The following is a 17,996-nucleotide window of genomic DNA, read 5'->3' on the forward strand; positions in this document are numbered from 1 at the left end:
GGGGAACGGAACCTGGGGCGCCAAAGAGTGCATCGAACTTGAACCACTATGCCATCAGGGCTGGCTCGGATTAGATTTTAAAGAAATGGAAAATGCCCCCTAAAGTTCTGTCTCCGATGTATTAACAACCCAGGAACCGCTAACAATACTTGAGACCACACAGTATATTTCTCTCTAAGGTACAAAGCATTTCGACAGGCTTCATAAATTCTCTACTTTACACTCCCCATAGGAAAGCAATAAAGCACCTCTCTAACACACATTTTAAATGAAGAACAGCAAATAAGACGTAATATTGGCTTACCTCTCTACATGATCTGAGCTCCTCAAACTCTCTGGTGGTCCAGTGTCTATCTTTGAAGAAATTAGTACTATTTCTTTTGTAAAAAAGGTCCCAGTTCTTCTGAGCCTCTTTTTCCAGTTTTTGTTGTTTAAAATCAGACACTAAAGCTTGGTCTCTTTTCAGTTTCTCCTCTTCTTCAGAACTGAGGATCCTTGCCTGCAGCCCTTTCCTTTGCGAAGAAGCCATCTCATACGTTGACAGTAATACAGTCAACGCTGCTGAAGATTCTCCATCCCTGAACAACCGGAGGAGTCCAAGTTGATACTGCAGACACAAGCAGGGTTTTCTCGAATTCGGTTCCCCAGGTTGCGTTCACGCCTCAGGCAGCATCACGTACTTCCAGGAAAAAGAACGAGCTTCTGGTTAGTGGTTCTAGACCAGTTCTTTCACCAAACAGTTCAATTCGCCCAACACTCACTACATGCTGACTCTACACCAAACCCTGCCCGCTATACAAGGAGAGGTCACAAAGAGGGCCGAGACACGGTCCCTGCTTTCAGAGGGTTTACATGCAGCGGCCAGAACAATCAGGGACCAAACTCTAATTCAAGCCAGCTTGAGTCAACTATTAGAAGAAATCGGTTTCGTTTAGAAAAAGGACACTCCCAAGAGTTGACTGAGAAATCTTGGGGAGAAAAGACTCATCAATTTTCGTGAAAGGGGTGGCTTAACAACCACAACAGCTGCCTGAACCGGAGGCGGGTGGTCGCCTGCCAAACACAAGTGGGTCATCGTTTCCCAAGGCTGGGAGACTCCATTTTTCCTGGGAAGATGGAGCGGAGCCCGGGGGGCCGGAACCCCTGATCGCACCCACAGGGGGCTCGCGCGAACCAGAGGGGGCGTCGCTTTCCAGGGACTGAGCCCTCGCAGCGCCGCCACGGCGCGAAGGGGAGAAAGAGACCCAGCGACGCGGGCGTAGAGTCCCAAGAATCCACCGTCTTAGGACACTGGGGATAGACTGGGCCGCCCGGGCCTGCGGAGAGCCGGCCGTCCCGGCTCTCGGCCCCGCGCTGGTCTGCTCCGCCGCGCTCCGGGCTCACCGTCATCAGTTCCCAGCTTCACCCAGAGGGCAGGGCCGGGCGCACTCAGCCTCAGCCCGCCCCGGCCTCGGACGCCGAGCCAGGGGCCGCCGCGGGAAACCCCCGACCCGGGACAGCCAGCCTTGAGAACCTCGACCTGAAATTCTCGGGCTGGATTCTTTTGTCATGGCACCGCCCCCGCCACTTCCGCTACGAACCCAGAAGTCCCTCCCCGGCGCCGGAAGTACCGCCGCCTCGCTTCCTCAGAGTCTTCCCCCACCCCGACGCGGAGGGACCGGCTGGCTTCCGGCCCCGGGTGGGCGCCGGCTCGGCTCCCCTTGCGCTCCGGAGCGGTGTCCCGGGAGCACCGTCCTGCCGGACGCCGGCGCCGGAAGCTCGGGCCGCGGCCGCGCCTGGGGAGCGCCGGTGCGGGCGCGAGGCGGGTGCGGGGCCATGAACGGGACCGCGAACCCGCTGCTGGACCGCGAGGAGCACTGCCTGCTGCTCGGGGAGAGCTTCGAGAAGCGGCCGCGGGCCTCCTTCCACACCATCCGCTGTAAGTCGGCGCGCCCCGCCGTTCCCTGCCCCCGCTCCGGCCGCCTCTGCCAGCCTCGCTCCCTCCTCTCTGCCCTCGGCCCGCCGGAGCCCAGGGACCCCTGCCCACGTCGGCTCCCTGCTCCCTACCCAGGCTCCTCCGGGACCTCGGTTTTCTCCCTTTTTTTCCAGCTTTTTCCTCCCAAACCAAACCCGTCGTCTCTCCCAACACCTCTTCTGCCTCGTGGTCCCAAACGCTTTTTCCGAGGGTCACTGGCCCCTTTGTCTTCATCCCGCCAACCAGCCCTTCCTTGTGCCCAACCTTCCCCCTCTTTATTACCGGAAGCCTGTGACCCCGCATCAGACTCAAGTTCTCTCTCTGATCCTCTCCGCGTTCGGATTACCCACCACGGTTCTCCACATGTAAAGGACTCCTGTTTGCTCGTGAGCCTCATCCACTTCCTCCTATTCCATTCTCTCCTTGCCATTTGCCTCAGCTTTCCTTCCTCGTGCGTCTTAGTTCTGGCCACCCTGACCCTGCGCTGCATCCCCTCTGCAGCCAGAGTCGGCATCCTCTCTGCGCCCAGCAGTCCTCCTCCGTCTGCGTTCCCTGCCTCTTTTGAGGTCGCCTGTACTACCCTGACTTTTCCTCTGGACCAAGTCTCTTGTGGGTGAAGAATAAAATTAGAATTTGTGAGCCTAGAGTAAGTTAAAGCTTGCTCTATGTTTGGAAGCAGAAGAGAGCACGCGTAAGGAATGTCAAGCTAGTCATTACGCTGAACCTTCTTTTTCTACATGATTAGAGACTGTTGAGGGAGGGCACTTCCACTCTGTCCTGGGTAAAGACTTGGCTGTTAGGAATTGGCTGACTGAGCATCCGTCTGTGATTCACAAGCTCCTGCTTCCCCGTCTTGGTAGCCGTAATGCTGGGTGAGACTTGTTTTAGTCGAAGGAGCTAATAGATGTGACTCAACACCTTGGAAGAGGGCGTGTTAGATAATGAAGTTCCATCTTTGTATGGTCACTTGCCACGCCATTACTTTGCTTCTTACTGACAGCAGATCAGCTCTTTCAGAGGGAGGATGTTGGGAATGTGATAAGAGCATCATCTCCTGAGCAGTTTACTAAGTTGATGTTTTAGTAGGGTGAAGGGCAATGTGGAATTTAAATGAGACTTCACATATGCACCTGGCCTGCAGTTTGAGGCAGGTGTGTGTTAAAATGGAGTAAGATGGCTATTCATGTTGTACTTTAACTGCAATTCAGCAACATGGGCAGGATTTAACCCTTGGAGATACAGTTCAACTGTCTGCTCCAGACATCTGCAGGACGTAGCATTTGTTAAAGCTATGGAACTTGACTGTGGCAAATCCTAACTTTGACACTTCTGTGCAAAATGAAGTCACTTATATGATGTTGTGGCCTTTCATATTTCATATAGGGTTTTACTATTACAGAATCCTTTTGATATGCTCAGTTTCTTTTGATCCTCACAACAACCCTAATAAAACACCTTATTATGGATAATAAGGCATCAATTTTCATCTATCACTTGGGAGAGGAGAATGTCTTTGCTTAATAAAATGGTATATAAATTTTAGCTTTTTTTTTCCTTCAAAAGAATCCAGTGAGGATGGAGGAAAAGTATGTGGAGGTATAGATGAAATAAGATTGTCCCTGAGTTGGTGATTATTGAAGCTGGGTGATGGTACACAGGGGCTCATTGTACTCTTCTCTCTGCTTTTGCATATGTGAAGTTCTGCACAATGCAATAGTTTGTAATAAATTCTAAATTATTAGTACTTTCCATTTACCTGAGTAATAAAAAATTTTAACTCTTAAAGTGAGTATGCCTGGGAAGCCCTTAGTATAAGTAACCTGGTAAATAAATGCTTTTATTCCTTTCTCTTCAGATGACTTTAAACCAGCATCTATAGACACTTCCTGTGAAGGAGAGCTTCAGGTTGGCAAAGGAGATGAAGTGACAATTACGCTGCCACATATCCCTGTAAGTTTATTCCTTCGTTGTTGTTGTTGTTGTTGTTTTGTGAGGAAGATCAGCCCTGAGCTAACATCTGATGCCAATCCTCCTCTTTTTTTCTGAGGAAGACTGACCCTGAGCTAACATCCGTGCCCCTCTTCCTCCACTTTATATGGGACACCGCCACGACATGGCTTGACAAGCGGTGCCTCGGTGCGCGCCCAGGATCCGAACCGGTGAACCCCGGGCCGCCGCAGCGGAGTGCGCGCACTTAACCACTTGCGCCACCGCGCCGGCCCCCGTTGTTGTTGTTTTTAATGTGGCATCACAGTGAATCCTCGTGTTCTGTTATTGCAATTTGAATTTCCACTATTTAAAAATTTCTAGATTTCAAAGTGCCAACATAAGCAAAAAAAGAATTTTGGGGATAGGGTGAGATGGAATTTATGGTTCCCAGGTGCTTGAGTGAAAAATGATTCTTTGCCGTTTTCCACAAGCTCCCTTTTGCCCCATTTGCTAGAAAGTAGCCAAGGTTCCTATCAGGACACCTAGCCCCTCCTTTAGATGTGCGTAGCTTTTCCCCCAAGCAGCTCCTAGAGCCCTAGGTGCCATGTTGACGTATAGCAACAACAGTTTAGAAGTCTGGGGCAGCCAAGCCAGGAGTGAAGGCAGGCAGGCGGGAGCAGGATTGACATCTTACATGTGTCTGGCAGGGGGTGAAGTGCAGCTGATAGTTTCAGGCAAGAACCAGAGATTCAGAACCTTCAGCTAATTTAGGGATGAGGAACCCAGTTAAAAGCTAAATTGAGAACCCTTGCACAGAGAGCCTTTTTTGAAGCCTTGCCCAAGGCAACACTCTGATCACAAAGACCGAAGGATCAGACAGAATACGCTTAATGAACATGTGTCATTGCATGTCACAGCCCTGTCCTGGAACGTAGTAAATTCTTGGTAACTGGTGGTAGAGTGAAAAGGCTTTGGACTGGGAGACCTGCGAAGCTTTGTGCTGAGAAAAAATTACTTGTCTGCCAGTTCAAACTGCTATTTCATTACTTGTTGCCTTTGGCAGGTTACATCATCTCCCTCTGGACCTTAGTTTCCCAAATGTAAAATGAAGGGGTTAGATAAATGGTCCCTAAGGTCCCTTCCAACTCTAAATTTTTACCGTATGAATAAGGAGTCAAGGAGCCAAGCAGTTTTTGATTCTATACAAAGGATTAAATCCTGTATTTGGCAAATATTAATTGAGCACCTGCTGTGTGCTGGCTCATTACTAGGCACTGAGAATACAGTCTTGAACAAAACAGGCACATTTCTTGCCCTTATGGAGCTTATGGTCTGGAGTTTAAATAAATATAAGAAAACATAGCACTTGTTTTAGAAAATCAGGGAAGGCTTCTCTAAGGAAGTGAGCTTTGAGCAGATTTGAAGGTTGAGTAATTGAAAGAGAGAGAGGGGCAGGATGTTGCAGGCAGAAGCCTTGTTAAAGCTCTGTAAGAAAGAGCTTGAGGATCTGAGAGGAGGCCAGCCACCTTCTGGAGCCCACAGAGCCCAGGGGCAAGTAAAGTGGTGCAGGGTAAGGCTGAAGGACCAGATGTCTGGCTTAAAGATTTTATCTTTGGCCTCAGAGCAACAGGATAGCGATTAAAGGGCTTAGGCCTGTGAATGGCATGATGTGCTTGCTCTGAACTAACCAGAATAGCAAGCTGCCCTTGGAGAATGTTCTGTTGGTTACTTGGCATGGGGGGGAAACCCAGGATCCTCCAATTCCAAGGAAATATAGAGATCACTCACTAGTTTTACTTCTCGTAATGAAGGCTCTACTCAGTGTAGTACAAGTAATGTTTAGTTTATTTTTCTCAGTTCATACTTTACCATTATTTGTAAGATTTCCTGAATCCCTAGAAAAATGTACAGTAATTTAACCTTTCTTGATTACTTAGAACCAGTTGAAGAGTCACAGATTCTTACTATATTATTATTTCCTCTTTCTTATTTTTGTCTGGGAAGCCAGGGAGAGTTAAAATACAGATCAGTTCATTCTGTTGGTTTTGAGTAGCTCTGATAAAAGATTTGACGAGGCAGATCACCTATAAATTCAGGTTGATATTCATAGCTGGTGTGTGTCATCTGATCATGTTAAACTTTTGTGGCGTATAGGGATCCACACCACCGATGACTGTGTTCAAGGGGAACAAACGGCCTTATCAGAAAGACTGTGTGCTGATTATTAATCATGACACTGGGGAATATGTGCTGGAAAAGCTCAGTAGCAGCATTCAGGTCAAGAAAACGAGGTATGTGAATAACCAGATCAGATTGATGTTTCTGTATCTTTGCATTACCTATTCAGTTATTTCATAAGGATGTGAGCATCTTGGGTACTCAGTGTCCTATCGACAATCTCAGTAAATCCACCTGTGTCTTCTCAGACAAGTCACTAAAATACCTGATCCTCAAATGCAATAAAAAGAAATAATGCTTTTAAGACCTGAAACATGGAAACCATTGAGGAAAGGGGCTTACTTTGTAATTAAATCAATTATATTAATCTCATGATTGTTGATATAGTACCACCTAAGGGATAAGATTTAAGTTTACAGACATAATTATGAAGGAATAATTGAATAATACATATTCTTTATTAGAGTGAAAACATTAATTTTTACAAGATATGTTTGAGGTCATTATAATACCAAAATAAAACTTTGCCAATTTTTTTGAATAGTGAGCTCTCTTTAACATTTAATTCAACAGGCACTACACATCTAATATGAAGCCAAGTAGATTTTATTTTAAAGTCAAAATTCATTCTACAAATAGAAGTAACCCAGTGGTTCTGTTGTTACATTGTGATACAACAACTATTGTAACACAGTAATTAAATTTTAAAGAGAGTGTTACAGCCTGATGTTTTTCCGTTTATGGTTCCTCAAGCCATTTTTCTTCACTCCTTCCACAAAAAAATAAAAGTACCTACCCTTTATTGAGGGGTTATCATGTGCCAGGCACTATGCTAGATGCTTTACGTGCATTATCTTGTCTAATCTTTACAAATAACTTTTAGAAAGGTGGTATTGTTATCCTTTTTAAACACACACACACACACACACCGATGAAGAGACTGGGGATTAGTGTGATTGTGATTTACCTAAACCCAGCGCTGGAGCAGAGCTCTCTGCCAGGCCCTGCGCTGCCGCTGTTATTCCTCCAAGAGCTGCTAGTTGTGGACGTTTCTCTTACTACTCAGTGTCATCTGGAGACTAGCACATTTTATCACTTGGATGCCTGTTAAAAGTGCTGAGTTAGAATTTCAGGACCTACTAAGTCAGAATCGGCATTTTAATGAGCTCCCCAGGTCATTTGTGTACGCACTAAAGTTTGAAAACTGCTGGGCCAGTCCATTTACAAAAGAAATTGTTAAGGGATAGAATTTTCTCAGTTTGGGGTGGAACTCTTTGCTTGTCTGCCAGCAAGAGCTGGCATGTGACAAAATGAGTAAGCAGTAAATAGTGGAAAAATTTGCAAACTGGCCAGCATTTCAAGAGCTCATTTTATTTAGTAACTCATACACTTGTGATTATAACTTTATATTGTTTACAAGTCAAATAGTTGTACTTTCTACAAGTAAAGTGGGTTCTTACATCACTGCATATCTGTTTATCTGCTTCTTGCTATAAAATATGAGCTCCTTGAGGATAGAGAGTCCGTTTTATTCATCTCTATATCTCTGGTGCATAATGCAATCCTGGAATCCAATAGGTAGTTGTTGAATGAGTAGTTCATGTGATAAAATTATAAATATCAATATTTTGAAGCAGTTTGTAAAAAGCATGGAGTTCTGCAGAGACTTCCAGGTGCTCAGTCACCATGACAAGTGTGAGAAGCACTGTTTTTGCCCCTCTAATTTAATGTCTGTATCTCATTTCAGGGCTGAGGGGAGCAGTAAAATCCAAGCCCGAATGGAACAGCAGCCCCCTCGTCCCCCACCACCGTCACAGCCACCACCACCTCCACCCCCTATGCCATTCAGAGCTCCAACGAAGCCTCCAGTTGGACCCAAAACTTCTCCCTTGAAAGATAACCCCTCACCTGAACCTCAGCTGGACGACATCAAAAGAGGTAAGGAGCATTTTCTGGAGTGACGATAGCAACTTGGAATAGAGTGTTGATGTTTTTGTGGAGATCACAAGGCTGCCATATTGACATGACAGCATGGGCATTTTCTGCCATTGAAAAACTTTCTACAGGGTTCACCATTCCAGAAGTGAGAAGGGTGGGGGCTTTTGCCACTTATCTCATTTGACAAGTTCAGGAATGGTGACTTGAGTGTTGCAGCTTTCTGCTTAGAGGCCCAGGATTCAAACAAGCATGACTGCCATCTAAAGGTCCATATGGCACACCTTTAAGGCTTTGGAAAAAGAAAATTCCAAGGTGCTTGGGGTGAAAACCAAATGTGCCAATCTTCATACAGTATCCAGGTTAGAGAGACATTTAAAATAGTATGACCAGTGCTTTGTACTAACACGAAAAGTGTAAATACGCAAGTACCCTGAGGACCAGTGGAAATGGACATTTGCCTAGAAAGATTTAGAAGTCTGCTCAGGCTCTATCCAATGCATACCTGAGACAAAGAAGCTTACTTTGGCTTTTCCCCCATACGGTGGATGGTTTTAGTTGTCCAGACTCTTGGGAGGTTATGAGAGTAAATGTCATATTTTATAATTGTAAATTTTCATGAAACAAATTAAATCCATAACAGTAGTAAACAGGGAAAGATGAGGAATTGTCCTTGGGAAGTTTGCCTTTTCCACCTTATAGAAATGCTATCTTTTAGCAAACGAAGTCACTCTCTGCAAGGTGCACAGTTATTAAGCCTCTTGATGTTTTTTCCTCATGGATGTTGGAATGCTGCTTATGGAAGCTTTCCCTTCAGTTGAACGGGAATTAGACCTTGAGAGGTTAGTTGTTGCCAGTTATGCTTGAAGGAACCACAGCTGTTTAAGGCCACGTGGTATGTTTGGACAGGAAACTCTGACCTTTTTCTGGATGTATCCTGTGATGTATCCTTACTGTATTCAGTGACATTGAAATGGTTAGCTCAAGCGTGTTTTTCCTTCCCTGCTTTACCTCTGTGAAAATGCAGTACCTGATAGGCATGGCTGTCTGTCAGATAGATAAAGAAGGCAAAGGAGGAATGGTTCACCATTCTTCAGTCACCATGATTCCTCCTGCAAGCCTCCATTTTTTCGTGGGACATGGAAGATGGAAAGGACCCCAGAGGCTGTCTGCTCTGGCCCTTCATTTTTCCAGAGTGTTTTGGAAAATGCCTTGACTTCCAGCTTCGTCTCCCTGTTGGTTAGAGGTAGATCCAAAACAAGTACTCAGACCTTCCAATTCCTTGTCAAATATTTTTCAACCCCTTAGCATAATACTGCTCTTTTCTTATTTGGTGTTTAATCCTGTAATTCACAATTTTTTTTTTAGTAGATAAAGGCAAAATAGACTTAATTCATTTATTACACAGAACAGTCATTATCCTTAAACAGTTTGCTTTTTGTTTATTTTGGGTGAATTTAATGTTTTTGTTGTCTCTCTGGAGACAGGTGTTTTTCTATGTTGGTTTTGGTAATTTTGTTTGTATGTTTCTAAGTAATTGAGAAGCAGGAGTTGGTTTTAAGTTATCTGTCATTGCTGTTGGTTTTGCTGATGTACTGTTTACAGAAGGTCAGTGTGCTGCCTTGAGAATGGTTGCAGTGCTGACCCTTGTCCTGTCATTGTATTCCAGAGCTGAGGGCGGAAGTTGACATTATTGAACAGATGAGCAGCAGCAGTGGGAGCAGCTCCTCAGACTCTGAGAGCTCGTCAGGAAGCGATGACGACAGCTCCAGCAGTGGAGGCGAGGACGATGGCCCTGCGTCTCCTCTGCAGCCTTCACACCAGCAGCCCTATAACAGCAGGCCAGCCGTCGCCAACGGAACCAGCCGGCCGCAAGGAAGCAACCAGCTCATGAACACGCTCAGTAAGTGTGCTTTCCCTTTTCTGGCTGAGAGAGGGGTGGCATGTCAGGCCAGAATGCAACTTCTGTCTATCTCACACCAGAATCTATAAATCTGAAAATATTTAAGGCATAAGAAAGGATCCTGACAAAGATAATTTGGAGCAGAAAAGAATAAGTTATCAAACAGTGAAAAAGGGAAGCACAAAACTTATAATCGGTTCTTTCTCTTTCCTTTTCCCCACTGGCACAAATTAGGTTCTTTGAATTCTGGAAAATGCTGCAACATGACAAGCTAGGCCCTTTATTTTTGCATAGACCAGGCTTTAGGTGCACTGTCTGCCACCGTACTGTCCCCCGCCTCCAGGTCTTTTTAGACCCAAGAACCCAGTGTCTCCAGACTGGCGTCCCACAGCCCACAGACTTGGGAACCTATGCCATTAGGATATATTTGGAGACCAACTAGCCTTTGGCAAGAGGGAAAAGAAGGGACGTTGTAATGTCTGGGTGGCTTTCAGTGCAGTTGATAGCAAAGTAAAGCACAGAAAAACAATTACAAGAACAAATTTCTTTGTTTGGAGGTGGGGAGAGTGCTGCTTTTCTATGCTTTTCTCTTTCCAGAATCCCAATGAATGTTCTCCCCTGGTACGACTCCCTTTGAGGAGATTGGAAGGTCTGGAGGCACTAGTGGGAAAGCTAACCTAGGTAACCCTGCTACTGTGGAGCAGGCAAAGATAGTTCTCAACCTCAGCACTACAGACATCTTAGGCCAGATAAATCTTAGTTGTGGGAGGCTGTCCTATGCATTGTATGGTGGTTAAGAGCATTCCTGACCTCTGCCTTTTAGATGCCAAAAGCACTCCCCTCTTCTCCCCAAGTTGTGTCAACCAAAAATGTCTCAAGACATTGCCAAATGTCCCCTGGGGGCAAAATCACCCCCACTGGGAGAATCACTACACTAGGCCCTGCTCTTCTACCTTAGTGAGTTCAACACTGTTAGGGTGTCAGTTAAGGATATTGTCTGCTATCCCATTATTTGGGCCTAGAATCTGGAAATCGGTATACTCTGATGCTCTTCTTCTCCGTTGGTTAGGGTAGTAAATTTCACATTGGGAGTTTGGTATTCATAGTAGAAAGTACCACACAGCTACTGTGGTTTTAACTCAGTTGTTAATTTTGCCCAGTCAGTGCTAAATTAGTCCTTCCTCATAGAAAGAAAGAGCAAAAAATGGCACTGTGGGTGTTATCTACCTACTTGCCTTTAACTCTTTTAGCTCTTTATGGCTCCAAGTCCTCCTGTCCTGCAGCTCTTTGAATGGCAAGACTTTAATTTTTGCATTCCTCATATACAATAAGGTATGTAGTAGAGTTATTTAAAGATTGTCAGCTGGAACCAACTTATAAACCCTAAAATCACAGTAAATAGCACAAATTTGCTAAACCCTGATGTAAAAATATACAAAGTAATAATAAGGTTGTTTTCCTGAGTGGTAACATGTATTATATCTTCTTCCCCAAAAAACAAATGGATCAGTTTTAACCTGGATCAAATCCATTATATAAGAAATTTCAAAACCAGATTTTCACTCCAATTACACTGACCTGTTACATACACATCATCTTACTTTGTAAGAGATCATGCTCAGCTTTGCTGATTGGGAGTTACCACCTAAGTCTAGGACAGCAGTTGTCACATTTTCTGGTCTCAGACCTCTTTATTGTAAAAATTATTGAGCACCCCAAACAACTTTTGTGTATGTTGCTTATATCTATCAATACTTATTATATTAGAAATTAAAACTGAGAAATATTTAAGATATTCAATAATTCATTTAAAAGAACAATAATAAACTATCACAAGTTAACAAAAATAACATTTTTTATGAAAAATATTTTCTCCAAATCAAAAAATATTTAGTTAGAAGAGTAACATTGCTTTAAAATTTTGCAAATCTCTTCGAGGTCTGGCTTAGTAGAAAGCTAGATTCTTACATCTGCTTCTGAATTCGGTCTGTTCCCCTAAGTTGTTTAGGTTGAGATATATGAAGAAAATCTGGCATTACACGGTTATGTAGTTAGAAAAGGAAGGACCTCGGGGTCAGATTCTTCTAAAAGGATCTCAGGCCCCACGGCCCGCAGAAAAAAGTTTGAGAAGAGCTAGAGATTAGCAACCCAGAAATACGCAAGTTCACTATTGTAATCCAAGTGGTGTCAACTGGGATCCTGTTATTATTATATTAGGTTGAAATGTTTAGTACTTATATTTTTCACTCCTAAAGCCTAAATTCTGCACAATAAACAAAAATTTGAGGCTTTACAGAGCTCATTAGTTCATATTTGCAGTTTAAAGTAAGTGAATTTCCTGGACAGAGGTGTACCAGAGGGGATATTGGATTAGCATACTACTGGTATAAACAGTATTCACCTTCCTTAATGGGAAGCCCAACTTGGTGTTTTAGCTTTTATAAAGCAACTTAATGTGAACAATTCTGCTAGACAGTGTATCAGTTATTTATAAATATTTTCTTGCTATATATTAACACACTTAAAAGGTGTCTAGTCTATTCCTCCCGTGTTCTATCCAGTAAGCAGCATTGCTGAGCTTTGCAGAGACCAAAAATAGCATTTCTTTAAAAAATGTTGACTATACCAGTTTTGTGACTGAGCCAAATCAATTATTCTCCCTAATTAAATTGAATTGGCCTGGTTTTACTGTAGTGTGATAGCCAAGGCAGTCAAGCAAAGAATTGTGGGGAAGTCATTTTTAAACTGTGTACTTTTGGTTTGATTCTGTTTTCTTTTTATAGGAAATGACTTGCAGTTGAGTGAGTCTGGCAGTGACAGTGATGACTAGAGCCGGATCTTTTGAAATCAACTCTTTGGTGCACAAATATGCTGCAAGACGAGGCTACTTTAGCATGGAGTCCATTGCCAAGACGAAAATGTGGATATGAGACTGTAGTAGGAGGCTGAGGCTCTGGAGCTCTCAGATATTCAAGTCTTTAATTTAGTGGTGATGGGTGATTTTTTCATGTAATTTTTGAACACTCTCATGTTTCGAAGTTTAAGTAGATCTATAGAAAAACTAACGATGATATTTCTGTTTGGTTAACACTGTTAATGAAGAACAGACAAATGTGCCCCAGTCTAGGTTACTCAAAGGCCATATCTTCACCAGGCTAGTAATTCAGTTTTAAACCTCAGCAGCCACAAGTTTGGCCAAGTGGTCTGTACCAATGAAGTGAAAGACAGTCTTTGAGGGGTAGGAGAGAGAGGAAAACCTTAAACTGCAGCATAGAAGTATGTTAAAACCACTTGAAATTGTTGACACAAAGTGGTAAGGAAGTTTTATCTGACCCAGCCTGACAAGCCTGTGTAGAAATGGACTCTAAGATGGAGCCTAGATGGTCATCTGGGTGGGACCTGGAGCGCTGCTAGTTCAACCCCCTCTTTTACAAATAAGGGAAAAAAAGCTGTCTTCTGGCCAGTCTCCTGGCCCCAGTCCAGGTGTTTCCCACTGGAATGGGAAATACCCATTGAATGGGAAAACCCACTGGTGTTTCCCATTTGTTGGAACCTGAGATTCTTATACAGAAGACAAAAGTGTTGGGTACTTCTAGCTCAGATTCAGATAGGCAGTTCCTAAATACATGAGGGCGGGTGAGCAGATTAAACTAGCAGCCACTGTGCTGATGCATATGACTCAATAATTGGGGCTTTTAGTTCCGTATAGATCCATACTAAGTGTTCTTCACTCAGGGGATTTTAGTAGGGGAGGTAGGAGTGGAAGAGAGGTGTAGTGAAGAAACCTTTCTGAACAAATGAACCAGCAGCAGGTTTCCAAAAACCAGAATCTAGATAGGAGTTCTGCAATATGAAATGAGCACATTCTTTGATAAGGCATTTTTGTTCATGCTTTTGTACCACTGTTTGTGCCTGACTCCCAGACTGATTTGTATTTTTTATATACAACCAGAAGAAAGTCACAAGATTGCCTTCTGCAGTGTGCAGTTTCCAAATGAATCTATTGTTGCAGGAAACTGGTCACTAGTAAATGTTCCATATTGAGTGGATGTGTGATACATCATCCCATAAGTAATATGGAGTAGCCCATTTCTGTAATTTGGATGAATATGTCCTGAGAAATTTCCATCTATGGTTCAGTGGGCATCAAGAACATGAGAAATGATTTTCTTTCCTCGGGTCCCTCCACTCAGATGGCCTCTCCCTCCCCAGCTAGTTGAGGGAAGCAGCCTGGACCTAGAAAGGAATTAGATGATCCATAGTGAGGGCTTTGGTTAGAGTTGAGCCTTATAAAGTCACCTGTTTCATCCACATAGTGACCCCAGTGAGCTGGCGATGTGGGCCAGGCGCCATTGTCCAGCACCACGCTCACACCACTCTACCAAGTGTTGGTAATAGGTACACGCTGGTACCCTGTGGTGGGTTCTCAGCCCATTATGAGGTTTCAGTGGATTTAATGGCTGATAGGAACTTATTTATAATGAATTGATAATAGCTTTATAATTCCTTGGTAATGACAGCTCAGGGAAGGTGAAGGTCATGATTGGGAGACTTGAATTGTTTTTGGATGTGGAAATTGTTTCACTGCTCTTAACTTGCTCAAGCTGGGGCAGGTTCCAGGAACTTGAACTAAAAATATCTATTTAAGCCTCTCTCTATTTTTTTCTTCCAAAGTCAGGATTTATATAGACAGAAGTGTGGTTTTTGGCATGTCGGGTCAAGATGTTTGTTTCTATAGGAAATGCTTGCGTGTGGCACTGGGCTTGGTGAGTCAAGCTCTCTGAGCTTCAGCCCTCTCCCCTGTCATCCATCCTACCCAATACTGCACGGTTTGCCTCCAGCACGCCTCCAGTTTTGTTCTCTGCACAGAGCCTTCAGTGCTTCCTCCCCTTGCCCTCCAGCTTTGCCCACCAGAGTAAGGAATCACTTCTTTTCGGAAATCAAGAATTTGGCCTCACAGACTACTACTCACAAATATCCTCATGCCAGCCAAACTGGACTTGTTCTTCCTGCCTCTGTGCCTTCTCAGTCTCTCCTCCCCTCTCCCCTGCCAACCCCACTTCTGAGACTCCATAGGTGGTAGCCTTTTTTTTTTTTTGTGAGGAAGATTAGCCCTGAGCTAACATCCGATGCCAATCCTCCTCTTTTTGCTGAGGAAGATTGGCCCTGGGCTAACATCCATGCCCATCTTCCTCTACTTTATATGGGACACCGCCACAGCATGGCTTGACAAGCAGTGCGTCGGTGCATGCCCGGGATCCGAACCTGCAAATCCTGGGCCACTGCAGCGGAGCGCGCGCACTTAACCGCTACGCCACCTGGCCGGCCCCGGTGGTAGTCTTCATGGACTCTTCCTCTGTTCGTTTCAGCCAACTGGAGTGCTCCGTGTACATACTGACGTTCCTCTTGCTTGAGTTCTGGTTGGTGTGAACTCCTTAAAAGCAGGGACCATCATTCTCATCTCTATTCCCTGGGGTGTCCACAGGGATAGATATTCGGATGCTTATAGACTGGTGGGGAGGAGGCAGAGAAAGCCAACCAGTGGAGTACAGAGGATAGACAGACAGAAAACATTCCAGGCTTTTGGAAACAGCTGAAAACTATCCATGCTGATTTTCATGATTTTGAAGTCTCTAACAGAATTGTTAAAATTTCTTTTCTTTCTTCTCTACAACGGCTGCCATACTGTGGGTCATTAGGCGAGGTGTAAAGACTTAAGTCCGAAGTATCCAAGGAGCCATGGCAAGTAAAGACACAGTACAGAAGTGATTTGGGGAAACTTAATACAAACAAGCTAGAGATTTGTAATGATGCCACTCATTTTATTTCTGTAGCAGGATCATTTTTTCTGTGTGTGGTATTAATATGTATGTGCTTCAGTGGTGGGAAAACTTGAAGATTCCAAAATCCGTACTTCTCTATTTGAGAGGCTGGTTAAGTAGGGTATATGTGTAGTGTGTGTGTGTGTGTGTGTGTGTGTGTGTGTGTGTGTGTGAGATGTATTTATTACATTACTTTGAAAGAGTAATAGTCTGTTATGTGGATATATATTAGGTACAGCCAAATTGGATGCTTCCATTTGGCAAGGAAGGTAGGATTTCTGAAACTCAGGCGTTAACCAGTAGGTTAAAAGACCAGACCAATTGAATTGAAGTGCTATGAAATGTGTGTTTTTGTTGCTCCTGTTATTTCTGTCTTGCGTTCATTGTCTCATTCTTTAATAATTTTAAAAATTTTGTGCCTGAAAGTTTATTTTGCTTAATTATTAAGTAGACATGCATGTTTACATTTATGTAAAATATTTGCTGTGTGAAGTTTTTTTTGGTTTATTCTCTTAAAAGATCACTATATTTAAGTAAAAAATGAAGGTCAGCAATACACCATGTCTTGGTGGGTTTTATTTTTTACTAGAAATCTATGAAACAGGTTAGTGTTCTTTTAAGAATCCTTTGTGCTGAAACCTAATTGTCTAAATTGATTCCTTTTTAATTTGATGTTTATGATCATTAGGACGTACACCTCAATTTTAAAAGGTGTCAAGTTCAAAACTAAAGGATGACTTTAGCAAGCCACATGGCATCTGAGGCCATTGATTTGGTCTGGAAAGACAGGCTTAGCTTTGGGTCTGAGAACCACGCAAGGGTTAAACTGACTCCCTACACATATCCTAGCCATGTTAGCTCACCAGATTCTTCCCTCCTGGAATGTCATGCCACGCATACATACACACAAACACCTCTGAGCCCCAGTTGACACTCGCTCATTGGAAGTGATCCTGCCCCCTGCTTCTGTTCCACACCTCTGATATAGCAGTACCCACATCTGTCTTGTGGTCTTGGCTCCCCTGATAAACTGAACTCCTAGGTGGGCACTGACCATACTCCTTTTTAATTCTCTGTGGTGTCTTTCACCTAATGGGTGCTCCGTCAATTTGGATTGAATACGATTACACCGTCTGGTTAAGAGAACTAGGCTACGAATCGTCTGCTGTGTATTCTGCAGCTGGCTCCCACTTCCTCAGATGGAGGTAGGAGTTAGACTTGAACCAGGACTCTCAGTGGGGAAATAAGTGGTGGTGTACATTCATCACCTAAGGGAGTCTGATCCTCAGCTAACTGTTGCCACTACAGTGATATGTAACAAACCATCCTAAAACTCAATGGCTTAAAATAATAAGCATTTATTTTGCTCACAAGTCTGGATTGGTGATTTATACCAGCGTGGCTGGACAATTCTGATCTTGACTGGGCTCCTTCATATGCCTGACAGTTGACTAATTCGGTTGATCTGGGATGGCCTTGGCCAGCACAACTGGGGCAACTCAGGTCAGCTCCATCTGTCTTATCCTCTTGCAGCCTAGCCTGGGCATATTGTCATGGCAAAGGCAGAGGAGCTAGAGTGAGAGAAGGAATACAACTGCCTCTGTCACAATTGCTAACATGTCATTGGCCAAAGCAAGTCCCAGGGCCAAGTTTAGAATCAAGCGGTGGGGAAATACACTCCACCAGTTGATGGGAGGAGTTGCGAAGTACGTTGGAAAGGTGTGGATATGGAGAGGTGTGAGAATTAGGGCTATTATTGCAATCAGTCTACTACCTCCACGTACCCCACGTCTCCACCATGCTTGAGAACCCTGGGCCATATGATCACTAAGCCCCCTCCTAGCTCTGGCTTTTCTCCTGGCCAGATAAATAAAAGTCCCAGTAGGCGTGAAGACAGATTTCTATTCGTGATTTCTGCAGAGGGCGCCAAACCCAAGCCAATGGCCCCTCTTAGTTTGGCACTTCCCTCTTGATTCACTGCATGTAGTTTGCTTCCTTCCTACGCTTTCTAACCTAGAGCACTATTCTGGTTATCTGTTGCTAAGTAACAAACTACCCTAAAACTTAGTGGCTTAAAGCAACAACCATTTTATCTCATGTAATCTGTTGGTTAGGAATTAAGACAGAGCTTAGATGGGCAATTCTGCTCCTTGTGGCTTCAACTGAGATCACTCAATGGTACTCAGTTGGCAAATGGGCAGAACTGGAGAGTTCAAGCTGGCTTCACTCACATGTCTGGCGCCATGGTGGGGATGGCTGGAAGCAGGCTCATTTG

At 44.1% G+C, this 17,996-nt stretch overlaps 2 protein-coding genes across 4 annotated transcripts in view; one reads left to right on the forward strand and one right to left on the reverse strand.

Annotated features, from left to right (window-relative positions):
* The window catches only part of METTL6 (methyltransferase 6, tRNA N3-cytidine), a 19,927-nt gene extending 18,385 nt beyond the window's left edge, over positions 1-1,542 (reverse strand). Inside the window, exons 1-2 of one of the 3 annotated variants that reach the window (XM_087430580.1) lie at positions 1,384-1,542; positions 305-679 (exon numbers count right to left, since the gene is read on the reverse strand). In XM_087430580.1, coding sequence (XP_087286706.1) covers positions 305-529 — 225 coding nt within the window. In that variant the 5' untranslated portion in view covers positions 530-679; positions 1,384-1,542. The other 2 variants (XM_087430581.1, XM_004419387.3) reach the window with 2 other exon arrangements.
* Positions 1,534-16,277, forward strand: EAF1 (ELL associated factor 1). Its single transcript, XM_004419386.2, has 6 exons — positions 1,534-1,918; positions 3,810-3,904; positions 6,038-6,174; positions 7,809-7,999; positions 9,666-9,899; positions 12,683-16,277. Exons 1-6 carry the CDS (start codon positions 1,549-1,551, stop codon positions 12,727-12,729), a joined length of 1,074 nt encoding a protein of 357 aa, XP_004419443.1. The 5' UTR covers positions 1,534-1,548; the 3' UTR covers positions 12,730-16,277.
* The last annotated feature ends 1,719 nt before the right edge of the window (positions 16,278-17,996 follow it).

Source organism: Ceratotherium simum, chromosome 5 (assembly GCF_057802395.1).
Source record: "Ceratotherium simum simum isolate JZ-2026a chromosome 5, ASM5780239v1, whole genome shotgun sequence".
In the NCBI taxonomy this organism is placed as follows: Eukaryota; Metazoa; Chordata; class Mammalia; order Perissodactyla; family Rhinocerotidae; genus Ceratotherium; species Ceratotherium simum.